We start from the raw sequence: 18,332 nt of genomic DNA on the forward strand, positions 1-18,332 counted from the left end.
ACACTACACCTGTATACTACACCTGTACACTACACCTGTACACTACACCTGTATACTACACCTGTACACTACACCTGTACACTACACCTGTACACTACACCTGTACACTGCACCTGTACACTACACCTGTACACTACACCTGTACACTACACCTGTACACTACACCTGTACACTACACCTGTACACTACACCTGTACACTACACCTGTACACTACACCTGCACCTGTACACTACACCTGTACACTACATCTGTACACTACACCTGTATACTACACCTGTACACTACACCTGTACACTACACCTGTACACTACACCTGTACACTACACCTGTACACTACACCTGTACACGACACCTGTACACTACACCTGTATACTACACCTGTACACTACACCTGCACCTGTACACTACACCTGTACACTACACCTGTACACTACACCTGTACACTGCACCTGTACACTGCACCTGTACACTACACCTGCACCTGTACACTACACCTGTTCACTACACCTGTACACTGCACCTGTACACTACACCTGTACACTACACCTGTATACTACACCTGTACACTACACCTGTACACTACACCTGTACACTACACCTGTACACTACACCTGTACACTACACCTGTACACTGCACCTGTACACTACACCTGTACACTACACCTGTACACTACACCTGTACACTACACCTGTATACTACACCTGTACACTACACCTGTACACTACACCTGTATACTACACCTGTACACTACACCTGTATACTACACCTGTACACTACACCTGCACCTGTACACTACACCTGTACACTACATCTGTACACTACACCTGTATACTACACCTGTACACTACACCTGTACACTACACCTGTACACTACACCTGTACACTACACCTGTACACTACACCTGTACACGACACCTGTACACGACACCTGTACACTACACCTGTATACTACACCTGTACACTACACCTGCACCTGTACACTACACCTGTACACTACACCTGTACACTACACCTGTACACTGCACCTGTACACTGCACCTGTACACTACACCTGCACCTGTACACTACACCTGTTCACTACACCTGTACACTGCACCTGTACACTACACCTGTATACTACACCTGTACACTACACCTGTATACTACACCTGTACACTACACCTGTACACTACACCTGCACCTGTATACTACACCTGTATACTACACCTGTACACTACACCTGTATACTACACCTGTATACTACACCTGTATACTACACCTGTACACTACACCTGTACACTACACCTGTATACTACACCTGTACACTACACCTGTACACTACACCTGTCTGTCCCCATTTGCTGGTGAAGGATTGAGTTGAAGACTCCAGAGCCACTGGTGAACAAACACCTCAGCTTCACTACACGTCATACACCTGTCTGTCCCCATGGGGTATGGTCCCCAACCTCTGGGAGATCCCCCCTCCCTCCTCCCCTGTTGTCCACAGTCCCTCAGGCTTCAGATCATGTATAAATGAAACTCCTCTCACATTCACATAGATCTTGTATGATTTTACTTCACACTTGGAGGATTTAGATCAACTCTGAAGGACATCACCTTCGCTTCGGTAAGTTGTCTGCAGATTCCACTTGATCAAATCCCTGATACAAAATCATTTGTTAAAGGTGCTACTGTATTATGTATGGAAGGTGTAGAATCAATGCACACAATGAATTGAGTGTAAATGATCGATGGCGTTTGATAATCGATACAGGCTGGTAACCTAAGGTTATTTTACTGAACACATCAGAAATAATAACAGTCAAGTCTGCAAGCTACAGCAGTAGTGGGTTCAGACGGTTTGATATGAATGTATTGATCAACTAAAAATGGATCAATAAAAGTATCTTATCTTGCTGTAATTCCAGTTGTGATGATGATGTCAGAGTCAGATATGTATGGTGAGAGTGGATGATATCTCACTGAATGCTCAGTACCTTTTTGGGCTATGTTCATTTAGATGCTGTAGGTTAACAGCTGACATTAAAGGGCTCTATTCAATCCGCATCGCAGAAGTTCAGCTTTACAGTTTGATTGAAATGTAAGGGCAATATTCCGCGTTAGTGGGAACATTTAGTGACTTCGTAGTAAATGCTGCAGTAGAAATGTAAAGGTAATCTGAAATGCTTCACCGACACAGAATGAATAGAGCCCTAAATCAGAAGATAAAACATTAACAAAGAGTTGTTTTTGGTAAAAATCTGAGGGGTTGGGGGGTGCTAGAGAAATGGAACCACTCTCCATTACAGAGACACTGCTATGGAAGCAAGGACCAAACATCCATGATATCAACATTTTATCTTTTTAACCATGTTTTGAGTTTGTTTACATTTACTTTGTCTACAAACATTGAAGTAAAACAAGATAATGTTTGGGGTTCTGATGGGGTATGACAGCTGAACTAAGCTCATGAGGCATGTATAAGTTATATTCTTCAAGAATATATGGGTATATATTATTAATTTAGTCAAAAAAATTGATGTAGCAACGGCTGGTTGCCCCTTTAAGAATAGATGGTAAATCATCTACTCTTTTATTTCTCATAAAACAAAGTTGCTGCGGTAAAATATTATTTAACCAATCCATTCTATTTGTCTCATGTAAAATTAGATTTAAGCATTTTTCTAAATGACGTTTCTATTCAACAGAACCAGATATTACACATGACTTGTATTTTGGGATATTTAGTCGCTGCTTCCGAACCAAACCATTCTATCGTCAGTCGTACTGTTAAGCGGTTATTATGACTGTCTGATGAACAACACAATTGATTAAGCCTGGCATCTCCAGGGAGTCGGTGTGACAAACAGCCTCTCCTCTCTGTGTGTTCATCTGACTGGTCCCACTGGAGAGGTTCTGCCCTGGGGGGAACAGAGAGAGGAGGTAGAGGAGGAGGAGGTAAAGGGAGCCAACATAAGTCTTCAGCTCTCAGGTGAGGTAATTCACATGTAATGTGGTTCACTGAAACATCTCTATTATTCAGAGTAGGGGTCTATAAGGGACAGAGCCAGGGATAGGGAGCCATTTCAGTGCCAGAATTTAATCATTTTGAATTTGTGTTAAGATATTGAATTTGAATGTAATATTGTTTTATGTTTAAAGGGCAATATCACTCAAACTATCTATTGGTATTTTGTTCTCATTAGTCCACTGTTGATACAGTCCCAAAATTATTTGCATGTCAGCAGTCAAGCGATTTATTTTGTTAAGTTCAATTTGCATCATTATAACACATTTCTTCTTAAAAGTCCAATATCTTGAAAACTTGACTGCTGACATGCGAAACATTTTGAGACTGTATCAACAATGGACTAATCAACGTTTCATATATTCAACTTCTCAGATGCATTCTGATTCAGTTTTCAAATTCAGTTCTCTAAATTCAGATTCAAAACCAGAGACAACATCCTGGTACTTTGTCAGCCAGGCAAGGTTGAGGAGAACAGATACAATCAAACACTGTGGTCAACAGAAACTTCTGGTGGTTTCTGAAGACCATGTGGCATGTTGAGTTAATTTTCTTCCAATGATTTTGAATCTATCATTTGAACCGTTTTGGTTATTTGCTAATATGACCCCATTCCTGAAAGCTAAGACTCTCTGAAGCATGTGTCACGACTCCTGCCGAGGGTGACTCCTCTCCCTGTCCGGGTGGCGCTCGGCGGTCGTCGTCACCGGCCTACTAGCTGCCACCGATCCCTTTTTCCTTTTCTGTTGGTTTTGCCTTTATTTAGTGCACCTGTGTTCTATTTAGTAATTAGTTGGGTATTTAAGCCCGTTTCCCCACCTGTTCTGTGTGCGGGCTTGTTTCGTTCTTTCACACTGTGTGTTGTGTAGTGGAACGTGTTTTTCGTATGAGACTCTGTATTTTGATTACGCCCTGTTGTATTTTTGGGTGAATACTCTTTTTGGTGGTGTGTCTAATAAAGCACTAGAGTAAACGCTCTTGTTTCCTGTGCCTGACTCCACACCCACAACGTCCGTCGTTACAGCATGGATATAACCCAGGTGGTTTGATAAACGTTGTTGGAGACTTGAAGACTTGTGTTAGCTTTCTGAACTAATCCCTATGGGCTTTATCTAACACAGTCTTGTGACATGCAGGAGACCTGGTTCAAACCCAGTCAGTCACAAGAACAAGATGAAATAGGCAGTGGAAAGGCTAGGCTTAGAAGGGCTATGACAGAGCGTTTCAACTATATTGTTATGGGGGCAAAATTCTATGTGATCTCTAAAGAGGGGAACAGAAGGCACGTCCATGCTCCAGAGAGTTTTAGCTTTCAGGAATGGGGTCATATTAGCTAATAGCCAAAATGGTTTCAACACTACATTCAAAGTCATTAGAAGAAAATAAATTCAAAATGCCACATTTGCTTCAGAAACCACCAGAAGTTTCTGTTGACCACAGTGTTTGATTCTATCTGTTCTCCTCTACCTTGCCTGGCTGGCAAAGTACCAGGATGTTGTCTCTGGTTTTGAATCTGAATTTAAAGAACTGAATTTGAAATGGAATCAGAATGCATCTGCTAAGTTGAATATATGAAAAGCTGAGCCACTTGAAATGATGGTTTGCAAACTTGATACACGGACAACAAATGCAATATCTACTATATTGAAACTGAATGTATAAATATTGAACTTGAATATTCAAATAAATTGAATTTTAAAACTGAACGCAATATTAATTCAATTCAGTTTTTAAACATGAAATACAAGTTTAATTTGATGAATTAAATCATTCAATTTGTGCATTACAAATTCAAAAAGATGAAATTTAAATTCATACAAATTCAAAATTGTGGAATTCAATTACAATTTCTGTTGGCACTGAAATGGCTCCATACAGGGAGCATAGCATAGGTGTTACGCCCATTGAATAAGAGGGGATATAAATATACCCGTCACTTTCTTCTACACAAAATTGAATAGATATTACATTTGGCTATAAGTGCCTCCTTGAAACAAATTAGATGCATAATGCTTCTGCCAGGGAGACTAAAGGTGGAAGGAGCTGTGAGGCCTACAGCAGGTTGTCAAAGCTGAAGAGCCTGGTACTGTATATGGACTTTACAGCAGGTTGTCAAAGCTGAAGAGCCTGTACTGTATATGGACTTTACAACAGGTTGTCAAAGCTGAAGAGCCTGGTACAATATATGGACTTTACAGCAGGTTGTCAAAGCTGAAGAGCCTGTACTGTATATGGACTTTACAGCAGGTTGTCAAAGTTGAAGAGCCTGGTACTGTATATATGGACTTTACAGCAGGTTGTCAAAGTTGAAGAGCCTGGTACTGTATATATGGACTTTACAGCAGGTTGTCAAAGCTGAAGAGCCTGGTACTGTATATATGGACTTTACAGCAGGTTGTCAAAGCTGAAGAGTTTGGACTGTATATATGGACTTTACAGCAAAAGATGCATCAAAGATATGTGTGTAGTGGATGGCTAAGTTACAGTAGCATCGACCTGTTGGAGTAGCATCGCTACTGCCTTCCCCAGATCTGTTGGAGTAGCATCGCTACTGCCTTCCCCAGACCTGTTGGAGCAGCATCGATACTGCCTTCCCCAGATCTGTTGGAGTAGCATCGCTACTGCCTTCCCCAGACCTGTTGGAGTAGCATCGATACTGCCTTCCCCAGACCTGTTGGAGTAGCATCGATACTGCCTTCCCCAGGCCTGTTGGAGCAGCATCGATACTGCCTTCCCCAGACCTGTTGGAGTAGCATCGATACTGCCTTCCCCAGATCTGTTGGAGTAGCATCGATACTGCCTTCCCTAGACCTGTTGGAGTAGCATCGCTACTGCCTTCTCCATATCTGTTAGAGTAGCATCAACACTGCCTTCCCCAGATCTGTTGGAGTAGCATCGATACTGCCTTCCCCATATCTGTTAGAGTAGCATCAACACTGCCTTCCCCAGATCTGTTGGAGTAGCATTGATACTGCCTTCCCCATATCTGTTAGAGTAGCATCAACACTGCCTTCCCCAGATCTGTTGGAGCAGCATCGATACTGCCTTCCCCATATCTGTTAGAGTAGCATCAACACTGCCTTCCCCAGATCTGTTGGAGTAGCATTGATACTGCCTTCCCCAGATCTGTTAGAGTAGCATCGATACTGCCTTCCCCAGATCTGTTGGAGACCTGCAAGTCCTTTTATCCAGGTGCAATAGGGGCGGTCCTCGTCTCCCAGTGGTCCTCAGGCGAGGGTGTATTCCCTGTGCACACAGTTTAACTCTCCAGAGAACATCCAGTCTGGGTAAAGAGAAACCTTCCCTATAGTCCCTAATTGAGCCAGAATAACAGAACAGTTCCCTGTACACACAGTTCACACATCGTTTCAGCTCTCTAAAGTGTTCTAGCGTGTCATTGGAGACTGGCAGTTCCACAGAGGGCTCCTTGGTAGAGCCAGAATAACAGAACAATAGCCTGCAGGGAGGCCTGTGTGCTGTTTATCAGCTGTCTGTGTGACTGAAGAGGATCGTGACACAGACGTCCACGCGTACTGCAGCTCAGCTGAGACTCTGGGCTTAATTATGAGAACACTAGCTGGGAAGGAACTTTCCATTAAAGGGTCAGACCGCAGTTGAAACAATAACAAAGCGGCACCCAGCCACTTGTTTTGGTAAACAGGTGAGGGATGGGGTTTGAGAAATATAGCCACTCTCAAATTCACAGACAGAGTTATGGGTACAAGGACTGACCCTCCATGAAATCAACATTATAGTTTTAACCGTGTTTTGAGGCTATACAGTGTTTGTTTACATTTACTTTGTTTCCAAACATTGTAGTAAAACCAGGTTATATTTTGGGTTCTGATGAGGTACGACAGCTGAACTTAGCTTCTGAGGAATTTATACATTTTATTCTGCAAGAATTAATGGCTATATATCATTCATTTAACAGTCCAAAAAAGGGAGGGATCAACTCCGGGTTGGTCCTTTAAAGGTCCAATGCAACCGTTTTTATCTCAATATCAAATCCTTTCTGAGTAACAATTAACTACCTTACTGTAATAGTTTTACATTAATATTGGTCAAAAATTTACAAAAATAGCTTTCTAGCAACAACAACAAAAAATTCAAGCAATAATTTTGCTTGGACTGTCTGGAAGTGGTCTGAATGTGGTTGAGTGGTCTGAATGAGGTTGAGTGGTCTGAATGAGGTTGAGTGGTCTGAATGTGGTTGAGTGGTCTGAATGAGGTTGAGTGGTCTGAATGAGGTTGAGTGGTCTGAATGAGGTTGAGTGGTCTGAATGAGGTTGAGTGGTCTGAATGAGGTTGAGTGGTCTGAATGGAGTGGTCTGAATGAGGTTGAGTGGTCTGAATGAGGTTGAGTGGTCTGAATGAGGTTGAGTGGTCTGAATGAGGTTGAGTGGTCTGAATGAGGTTGAGTGGTCTGAATGAGGTTGAGTGGTCTGAATGAGGTTGAGTGGTCTGAATGGAGTGGTCTGAATGAGGTTGAGTGGTCTGAATGAGGTTGAGTGGTCTGAATGAGGTTGAGTGGTCTGAATGAGGTTTGGAACTCTCTTTGTCACCGGTCTATTACAACTTATACCGCCTGGTGATGTCACCAGGCAAGCTGAAACTCTACCCATGCAAAACCTGCTGATTAGAAGGTAGATTGTATTTTCTACCAGCAACTACTAGACAATAACACTAATACATCTGTTCACACTTTCACAGTGTTAGTTTCATCAGCTGTTGTACAATATGATACAAAAACACAGGAAAACCAGAATTTTGACTGCTCTGGGCCTTTAAAGCATGGAATAAGGTGCTATAGCATGATGTTAAAGGGGACTATATATACAGATATATTTGACATGAAGACATTGGCAAATGGAAGCATACTTAGTGATGCTTAATTCATCAGTTGTGGGTCAGCTCCTCACTATAAGGTTAAACTAGGACTTTGGAGATTAACATTTTTACACCCATCTAAATTAGATTTTACTACGGACATTTGATGAATAATTTATGCTTTACGTTGATTATTCATGACGATTTACTTTTAACTGCCAATCTGTATATCTATTAGTGACAGACCATGGTTGCTCACCGTACCTGTCCAATTTAACCCTTAGTAATAATGTATTATGTATATACTAGATCAATTCATAAATACATTCATTAATAAGTGTCTGTTCATCTTTAAGTCACTTTTTTCCCCCACTTTTATTCATCTTTCTTTTTTTTTTATCTCCATCAGTCTTGTTTAATCTGACCTCTGACCTGTGCGGTGTGTAAAGTAAACCATGGAGGATCCTCTCATTCTATATTCATCACTCAACACCACCAGCCTCCCCACTGCTCTCAACCCCATGAACAACAGTACTGTTACGGACCTCATGACCAACGCTACGGTCAAACCCTTCAGTGTGATTGATGGGTGCGAGGAGAACGTGTCAGGGATCCTCTTCGACCTGTCTGTTCAGACCTTCAACGTGTTCCTGGGACTCCCCGCTAACATCTTAGGTAGGTAGCCCAGAGGTTACAGAGGTAAGAGCAGTCCACCAGTAGCCGTAAGGTTGCTGATTCCAATCCCAGGAACTATCTTGTACCATTGTGTCTTTCAGCAAGGCTCTTAATCTTTACATAACTCCAGGTTATTGACCCCTGACCCTATACTCCTTCCAGTGTGTTTACATTTACATAACTTCAGGGTATTAACCCCTGACCCTATACTCCTTCCAGTGTGTTTACATTTACATAACTTCAGGGTATTGACCCCTGACCCTATACTCCTTCCAGTGTGTTTACATTTACATAACTTCAGGGTATTGACCCCTGACCCTATACTCCTTTCAGTGTGTTTATATTTTGGGTGTCGGGAGCAGAGAAAAAAAACGAATTTCTGTCTCTGATGTACGATGAAACTAGCTAATAACATTGTTGTCTTGCCTTGTGTTAGTCATGGTGATTCTGCTCCGTAACCGCAAGGAGCCGTCCTCCTCAGACATCTTCCTGGGCTGTCTGGCCTTCATGGACGCTTACTTCGGCATCATGGTCCCCTTCAGCTATCTGAACCTCTACTACTGGCACAGCAAGGATGTCTGGTCCGCTCTCATGTTCTCCTTCGGCGTCAAGGTGCAGGGCTATAGGATAAAGGAGAATTTCAGCGTCTGAAATTGTACCCTGTTACATAGCATACTACTTTTGACCAGATCCCTATGGACACCCCTATGGACACCCCTATAGACACTCATATGGACACCCCTATGGACACCCATATGGACACCCCTATGGACACCCCCATGGACACCCCTATGGACACCCCTATGTACACCCCCATGGACACCCCCATGGACACCCCACGGACACCCCTATGGACACCCCCATGGACACCCCTATAGACACCCCTATGGACCCCCCATGGAGACCCCCCCATGGACATCCATATGGACACCCATATGGACACCCCCATGGACACCCCTATGGACCCCCCCATGGACACCCCTATAGACACCCCTATAGACACCCCTATGGACACCCCTATGGCCACCCCTATAGACACCCCTATAGACACCCCCATGGACACCCCTGTGGACACCCCATGGACCCCCCCATGGACACCCCTATAGACACCCCTATAGATGGACACCCCTATAGACACCCCATGGACACCCCCATGGACACCCATATGGACACCCATATGGACACCCCCATGGACACCCATATGGACACCCATATGGACACCCCCATGGACACCCATATGGACACCCCTATGGACACCCCCATGGACACCCCTATAGACAGCCCTATGGACACCCCATGGAGACCCCCCATGGACACCCCTATGGACACCCCCATGGACACCCCTATGGACCCCCCATGGAGACACACCATGGACACCCATATGGACACCCCTGTGGGCCCTGGTCAAAAGAAGTACACTATGTAGGGAATATATGTCATAGAGGTTGCATCCAAAATGACTGTGCATCCAAAAAATCTGTGACATTTGACAATAAGTAAACTTGTTTTTCTCCACCTCCACCTCCTCCTCCTCCTTCCTATTCTCCTCCTCCTCCTCCTCTTCCTCCTTCCTATTCTCCTCCTCTTCCTCCACCTCCTCCTCCTTCTCCTCCTCCTTTTTCTCCAGTTTCTTCTCCTCCAGGACACCAGCGGTCCTCTGTTCCTGTCCTGTATCTGTTTGGATCGGTTTGTGGCGGTCCTCTTCCCTCTTTCCTACGGCCAGCTGAATGACACCAAGTACAGGGTGTCTCTCTCGGCGGTGGTCCTGGGGCTCACCTTCACCTACGCCTCTGCCAAGACCATCTGGGTCCTGCACAACTTCGAGAAGGTCAATCCATAGATCAATCAATCAATTCATCAATACATTAATCAAGCAATCAATCAATAGATTAATCAATAAATCCCACTTTGTTGTATCGCACATATTGGACAAAAGTAGCAATACAAGGCACTTCACAGTATAACATAATAAATAAATAGCATACATTAATTAATAAAAACAACTAAAACAAAAAGTTAAAGGTAAAAACACAAAATGAAAACACGGCTAAAAAGGTGCATTTACATATTTCTTTGATAAATATCCACTTCTGCTACCCTCAGGTCTTTACAGGGACAATCCTGGCAACGTTTGGCTGGATGGTGTTGTGTAACGGAGCCATCCTGGTGGCCCTGAAGAGGTCCCGCGGCTCCGGGAAGGACGACATGCACCCCATGAAGAAGAAAGCCTTCAAGATGGTGATGTCTGTCCTGTCCATCATCGTGTTCAACTACTTGCCGCCGGTGGCTCTGTTCCCTTTTCAGGTGATGACCTGGGTGGGCGCATTGTCCATCGAAATAGAATAGATAGAATCACAGACCCATTGACTTGACTCTCATTGACTCATTGACCCATTGACTTGACTCTCATAGAATCACAGACCCATTGACTTGACTCTCATTGACTCATTGACCCATTGACTTGACTCCCGTTGACTCATTAACCCATTGACTTGACTCCCATTGACTCATTGACCCATTGACTTGACTCCCATTGGCTCATTGACCCATTTACTTAAATGAGGAAGCCAGTTCTAGTGATTATATTTCTATGGTTGTCCTTAATGATGTTGCCTGATGTATAAAGATACATTCCTAGATGGCTTGTCTACAGGTTTGAACAGTTCCAGTAACTTTCCCCAAATTCCCACATTTGCTAGAAATCCTGGTTGGAAGATTCCTGGAATAGAAAGGGAATAAACAGGAAACCCAGAATACTTCAACAAGGATTTCTGGAAAACCTGGGAATGCTGGGAAAGTCACCAGAACGTTGCAACCCTACAGTAGCACTGTCCTCAGTGATATTGCCAGATGAACAAAGAGAAATCCTATTATATTATTTGCACAGCAGTTGAGTGTTCTGATATCCCCTTCCAGGACCACTACCCTCTGGATACATTCCGCTGCCTGGTGCAGCCGGTGGGGTACGCCTTCATTAACATCAGCAGTAGTATCCAGCCCATCATCTACCTCTCTAGACTGGAGAAGATCCCTTTTCTCCCTGAGGCCTGGAACAAGTGGGGCTCCTCCTCCAAGGTGAAAGAAAAGGAGGTGAAGGTGGAGACCATCTCGCCTGCCTAAAGATGAACAGGTATCAAAGTTTCTTGTGAAATAAGTGATAGGTTCTCAAAATACAGTTGTTATAAATGTAACTGGACAATGGAATAAAATGAATGGCCAGTAAACAATGGATGAAAGTAATTTGATTACATTCCAAATAGCTAATATATATCCTGTATATGGTATAGATTAAGGAGCAACAAAAATTCTTCATATGTCCTTCAAATCTCTCACTTCCTGGAACTATTAGGCTAGGACTGAGACGCCATCATGTGTACAAGATGAGAACTACATGTCACTCCTGTAAAACGCTCAAGATTTTTTTGTGAATCATTTGGAGGAAAAAAAAATGGAATAAAGTTCTTATAAACAGTTATTTTTCCAGTCTTTTGTTTTCATGTTTTCTTAGAAATGTATAAATGATATTTAGTCTGTTATGATGGAGAGGAGAACCAGATGATATTTAGTCTGTTATGATGGAGAGGAGAACCAGATGATCCCACAGATGTGTGTAGTGTTATGGTGATCTAATAAAAGACTGGCACAAGCTTTTGGGCGGTTGCTAGTTTACACAAGCATTTAGAGGTACTACGTATAAACCCAGTATTACTACCAGGGTTGGGGTCAATTCAGAAAACTCAATACTGCAACAAGAATAGTCCACATTGAAAATATATAACATTGTTGAATTGAAATGTACATTCACCTTACTTCACCTGAACCTTGATTACTCCCCTGTTGTAAGTAGGCTGGTATTGAAGTCAAAAACAGACATGTAGAAATATATAGTAGGAAACTACAGGTACACAGATGTATTCGAGGTTAATCCTTTATTAAAAACAGTAAAAGAAAGTTTGGAGGCCACACATAAGATGCAATCTAGTTCAATTACAGGACTACATGTCAGTTATTTTTGAAAAGCATGTGCATTTAACAATATAAACAAAATACATCTGAAACATTTAGTCGGCTAGGGTATGTCTGATTAATGTTAGATGACCTCCTGTTGTACAGATCTCCTTGGCTTGTGTCCCAATAGTCTCTCTTTCTTTCCTGAAGTGTGCACTCGTTCACTACTCCATACAAATGTAAAATAATTGGATTGGTGTTGGCATGGGCTGGACTCTAGAGGGAGTTCCATATTCCAGTCATTTCCTTTGAAATCCATAAAGGAAAGTGAACAAGTGCACACTTGGGGAGAAAGGAGAGATTATTGGGACGCAGCCCATATATCCCACCACATAGGTATCGTTTTCATACAACCTATTAATTTAAACAAGACAGTATAACTGTTTTTTTAACAGTTTTTCCTCTACATTCCTGAAACCAAACATTTGATTCCATAGTTGGATGTTGAACGACAGGTTGTCAGAACCAGAACCATGCAGTGATAGTATGGTACTGATGATTATGCTATGGATGGGTGTTTCGAGTTGAGATACAATGCTTTGCGTTGTGTCTCAATATTCATCATTGGCTTCCTTCCTTGTCTCCTTTCCTTCATTAGCACTAAGGAAGTATCAGGTGTTTTGAGTTGATAGACACCGGCTGGGTCTCAATACTCTTTCATTACTTCCTTTCCTTGTCTCCTCCCCTCATCTCCTTTCCTTCAGGACCTCTAACAGGTGAAAGGATTGGATGGCTTTCCACCATATTGCTTTTTTACCTACAGTATCACTCCGTTCCATATCACTGATCATGAAGGAAAAGGACACAAGGAAAGGGAGCTAGTTACGACTATCGAGACACAGCCACTGCTAAAAGGCCATTGTTGTTGTTTTTTCCATTCTTTTTTTATTGTCTTGGTGACATAACCTCAATCTCAGAGGACAAGCCAACAAACTGTGGGTTATGGTTACGGAACGGAACCTCCACACAGCTGTTGCTATGGAGACGCAGTTCTAACAGAAGTTACGGAACATATGTGATATGACAGCGTAGTAAGTATTCACAGAACTCAACAGTAAGGAAGAAAGGAATCCTCATAGACAAAGCCTTGAACGAGCTTCAATTGACACAGACATACTATAGTAAGCTCTGGCTTGGTCCAGCGGAATTATGTGTGTGTGTGTGTGTGTGTGTGTGTGTGTGTGTGTGTGTGTGTGTGTGTGTGTGTGTGTGTGTCTGCGTCAGTCAGAAGATGTGGAGAAGGACATCAAAGGAGAGTGCAATATTTCTTTCAGCTGAAAGATTTACAAGGTTTTATAATAACAGCAAAGGCAGACGTCTCGGCGTCGCCATGATAGCTCGTGCAGGTCCTAAAGCTTCTTCCTCTTCTTCGGTATCCGTAACAGAAAATTGGTTTTTCCAGTACAAAATCATCTTCAAAACAGACAGACAGTTCATCAGAGCACTTCAGTATAAGGGACAAACAGTTTCTGTACACAGAGTCATCACCATGGTGACATGATGTCATCAGGATGAGACGCTTTGGATCAGGGCACATTGTCCATGTTATCCTCTCTCTCTCTCTGAAGTATACACATACAGGGCACTTACTGTACCCATGGCGATACAGCTGTGGCTAGAGACAGCTAGGGCTAGGTTCTAATGCCCTAGCCTGGCTTCCCCTTCTCACCTCTGGAAAGGTTGTGAGCAAAAATACACATTTCTGTCCTCTGTCAGATAACGAACACAAACATCTTCATCTCTCTTTGTATCCTTGAGGACCGCTGATCCCAAAAATAAACGGATGGAACCAATTTGACGAGCAATCAATGTCATACCAGCAATTTGAATGTAACTATCCGGTCTCTCCAGATTTCAGTGGTCAGGGAGGATACAAGGAAATAGGATACAAGGAATTAGGACATGAGAGAAGGAATCTTTTATAGATTATTGGAACTCAGGGATAGAAAGGTTCAGTACATCATCATTATCATCATCATCATCATCATCATCATAGCTCATGCTGTACATCTGCACATCTACAAACCCAACAGTAGCACCTTGGCTTTGTAGCGCTGTCTAATTGGCTACGGCAAGCTCTTAGGAACAAACTGAACTGCATCTACAAGTCTCTGTCATTTCACCTCAAAACCTGCTATCCTTCCCAGTCACTCCCAGTTGAGAATCTCCCCTTCGTTCACATTCTGACAAATGCTAAATATCAACAGAGAAATGTAAGTAAACATACAGCTGATATTAGAAAACAGATAAACTACAACATTTTGCGGTTAATCGGTAAAGCAATCCCAGAACACTGACTGAAGCCTCAACTAATGACAGTAGTTCATTTTTAAAGAGTTGTAAGTATTATTTTTTATGCACACTGGATAGCATCCTACACACAGTCTGTCTGGTTGTCTCTCTCTGTCTGTCTGTCTTTTAAAGGGTTGTTGGTAGTTTTTAGGTAAAGGTAGTCAGCCAAGCACAGTGTTCTTCTGAGCCTAGTCCCCAGCCACGTTCTTCTTTTGACGTCCTTGTAACGTTCTCTAAAACGCTTTCCATGACGTCCTTGGTAACGTTCTCTACTGGTGGCGCTTGTCTTTGGCTGGAACTTTTGTAGGAGATGTCTGAGCCCGCGAGCTATGAGGGCTGAGGGAGATAAGGGAAGAGAGGAGAGGGAAGGAGGAGAGAGGAGAGGGAAGACTATGGCTATCAAATACTCAGAGGCCATATTCCATCTAGATACAGATGGGTTGTGAGTGGAAGGAAGTGCTGATCATACATGCCTACTGTGTTGGGTCCATGGCTGGGTGCAGTGAGAGGGGCTGTATCATCGGTGCTGCTCAGGGATCTGACCCCCTCCACCAGCTCCCTGGCCTCTGCAGCTAACTGGCAGGCTGGGTCTGGGATGGGGAGAGGGGGGTCTGGACTGTCTGTGGCTGGAGAGGTCCTGTTACTCCTATTAGTACAAGGAAGCACACATACACACGTTCACACACACACACACACACACCCAAACCCTCCGGTCATATCAACAGACTGTCAGAATGAACAAACATTTGAAGAATTGTCATAAAGGAGTTACATTTGGAAGATAAGCACTTACCCATTTTCCATTCCAAACAAGCTGGGAGTGGTGAGCACTTTGTGAACATTCTGAGAAATAAACACATTCAGCCAGTCAGTCAGCCAGTTAGCCAGTCAGCCAGACAGTCAGTCAGACAGTCAGTCAGCCAGTTAGCCAGTCAGCACAGAAATCCACATACATAAAACTAGAAAGTAGTGTTGAACCACTAGGTGGCAGTACAGGTTCAGAACATAACAGAGCATGACCAGAGAGGCGTCAGCTAGGGCTCACAGGTAGGTGTGTTACAGAACCTGTGTGACTGTGCTTACAGTTGAGAGGTGGGCAGGTAGTGTTATTGTAAAGGTGTGTTACAGGTGTAATGTTACCTGTGTGAAGCCCAGTAGTTAGTTGTATGAGAGGTGGACAGGAAGTGTTGTTGTAAAGGTATGTTACTGTGTTACAGGTGTAATGTTACCTGTGTGAAGCCCAGTAGTTAGTTGTATGAGAGGTGGACAGGAAGTGATGTTGTAAGGTATGTTACTGTGTTACAGGTGTAATGTTACCTGTGTGAAGCCCAGTAGTTAGTTGTATGAGAGGTGGACAGGAAGTGTTGTTGTAAAGGTATGTTACTGTGTTACAGGTGTAATGTTACCTGTGTGAAGCCCAGTAGTTAGTTGTATGAGAGGTGGACAGGAAGTGTTGTTGTAAAGGTGTGTTACTGTGTTACAGGTGTAATGTTACCTGTGTGAAGCCCAGTAGTTAGTTGTATGAGAGGTGGACAGGAAGTGATGTTGTAAAGGTATGTTACTGTGTTACAGGTGTAATGTTACCTGTGTGAAGCCCAGTAGTTAGTTGTATGAGAGGTGGACAGGAAGTGATGTTGTAAAGGTATGTTACTGTGTTACAGGTGTAATGTTACCTGTGTGAAGCCCAGTAGTTAGTTGTATGAGAGGTGGACAGGAAGTGTTGTTGTAAAGTTGTGTCGGGGGGTGAGTCACAGGTGTGTTACAGGTGTAGTGTACCTGTGCGAATCCCAGTAGTTTCTTGTTGGAGATCTCCAGGTGTCTTCTGCTCAGCTCAGACTTCTCAGCTGACAGTCAATCATCGACAACTTCCTGTTTAACTCCATCACATCTTCCTGGAGTAAACACACACAATCACTTCCTGTTTAACTCCATCACATCCTTCTGGGGTACAACACACAGAATCACTTCCTGTTTAACTCCATCACATATTCCTGGGGTACAACACACCGAATCACTTCCTGTTTAACTCCATCACATCCTCCTGACTAGTGTTGTCCTGCTGGGTCACAGTAATTTATGGTAGAAAAGACTAGTGTTGTCCTTCTGGGTCACAGTGATTTATGGTAGAAAAGACTAGTGTTGTCCTGCTGGGTCACAGTGATTTATGGTAGAAAAGACTAGTGTTGTCCTGCTGGGTCACAGTAATTTATGGTAGAAAAGACTAGTGTTGTCCTGCTGGGTCACAGTGATTTATGGTAGAAAATACTAGTGTTGTCCTGCTGGGTCACAGTGATTTATGGTAGAAAAGACTAGTGTTGTCCTGCTGGGTCACAGTGATTTATGGTAGAAAGACTAGTGTTGTCCTGCTGGGTCACAGTGATTTATGGTAGAAAAGACTAGTGTTGTCCTGCTGGGTCACAGTAATTTATGGTAGAAAAGACTAGTGTTGTCCTGCTGGGTCACAGTGATTTATGGTAGAAAAGACTAGTGTTGTCCTGCTGGGTCACAGTAATTTATGGTAGAAAAGACTAGTGTTGTCCTGCTGGGTCACAGTAATTTATGGTAGAAAAGACTAGTGTTGTCCACAAACAATTGTCTGGAGTGTTTCAGAAATGAGAGGTCTGCTTTGTCATCACTTGTGTCTGAGGCCCACCCAGACGACACTAGTCTTTTCTTCCATAAATTGGTTTTAAGTCTACCTTAGTAGCTTCCAGACCCTTCTGTTTCTTGTCCGCCAGTTGGTTCTTCAGGTCTTTGATCTCAGCCTCTAGCAGTGTAATGACCTCTTCATAGTCCTGCTCTGCACTGTTACTCTGTCTGTCTCTCTGCACCGCCTCCGCTACCTGCAGGGGTAGAAGAAGAAGAAGAAGATGAAGGAGATGAAGAAGTACCCAAGGTCTAACAGAAATTCTACTGGGACACATACTGTACACATAGAGGTTGGAGCCGGGGGCGGGGAGCGGGAGCCGTACTGCAGACATTTACATGAGTACACATACTATACACAGAGAGACCATGGAGCAGCTGTGGGGGTGCTCCATGTCTTGTTTAGGGGTTTATTAGAGGATAACATTACCGTGCAGACGAGTCTTCAGACGACTGTTCTCCTCCACTGTCGCACACGCTTTCTGAGGGAGGGAGGGAGGGAGGGAGGGAGGGAGGGAGGGAGGGAGGGAGGGAGGGAGGGAGGGAGGGAGGGAGTGAAGGAAAAAGAGCAAGAATGAGAGTGTGTTAATACAACTATGCCTGGCAAAGATAGGACAAGATACAATAGGATAAGAGTATGATAGGATAGGATACGACAGGATATGATAGAATAGGATAAGATAGGATAGGATACTATAGGATAAGATAGAATAAGATAGAATACGATAAGATAGGATAGGATACGATAGGATATGATAGGATACGGTGGGATACGGTGGGATATGATGGGATACGATGGGATATGATGGGATACGATAGGATAAGATAGAATAGAATAAGATAGGATAGGATATTATAGGATAAGATAGAAT

At 43.2% G+C, this 18,332-nt stretch overlaps 1 protein-coding gene and 1 long non-coding RNA gene across 2 annotated transcripts; one reads left to right on the top strand and one right to left on the bottom strand.

Moving 5' to 3' along the window:
• The first annotated feature begins 8,294 nt into the window (after positions 1-8,294).
• LOC106606367 (G-protein coupled receptor 183-A-like) lies at positions 8,295-11,634 on the top strand. The gene is made up of 5 exons (XM_014202518.3): positions 8,295-8,514; positions 8,951-9,126; positions 10,157-10,342; positions 10,618-10,818; positions 11,431-11,634. The coding sequence occupies exons 1-5, from the start codon at positions 8,295-8,297 to the stop codon at positions 11,632-11,634; spliced, it is 987 nt and encodes a 328-aa protein (XP_014057993.3).
• A 3,791-nt stretch (positions 11,635-15,425) lies between these two features.
• On the bottom strand, positions 15,426-16,653 carry LOC145876903 (uncharacterized). Its single transcript, XR_014391556.1, has 3 exons — positions 16,591-16,653; positions 15,608-15,657; positions 15,426-15,460 (listed from the first exon to the last, which is right to left on the bottom strand). It is a non-coding gene; the product is annotated as an uncharacterized LOC145876903 (long non-coding RNA).
• Positions 16,654-18,332: the final 1,679 nt, after the last annotated feature.

This window comes from Salmo salar, unplaced genomic scaffold (genome assembly GCF_965601325.2).
Source record: "Salmo salar unplaced genomic scaffold, fSalSal1 ptg000619l, whole genome shotgun sequence".
Taxonomy (NCBI): Eukaryota; Metazoa; Chordata; class Actinopteri; order Salmoniformes; family Salmonidae; genus Salmo; species Salmo salar.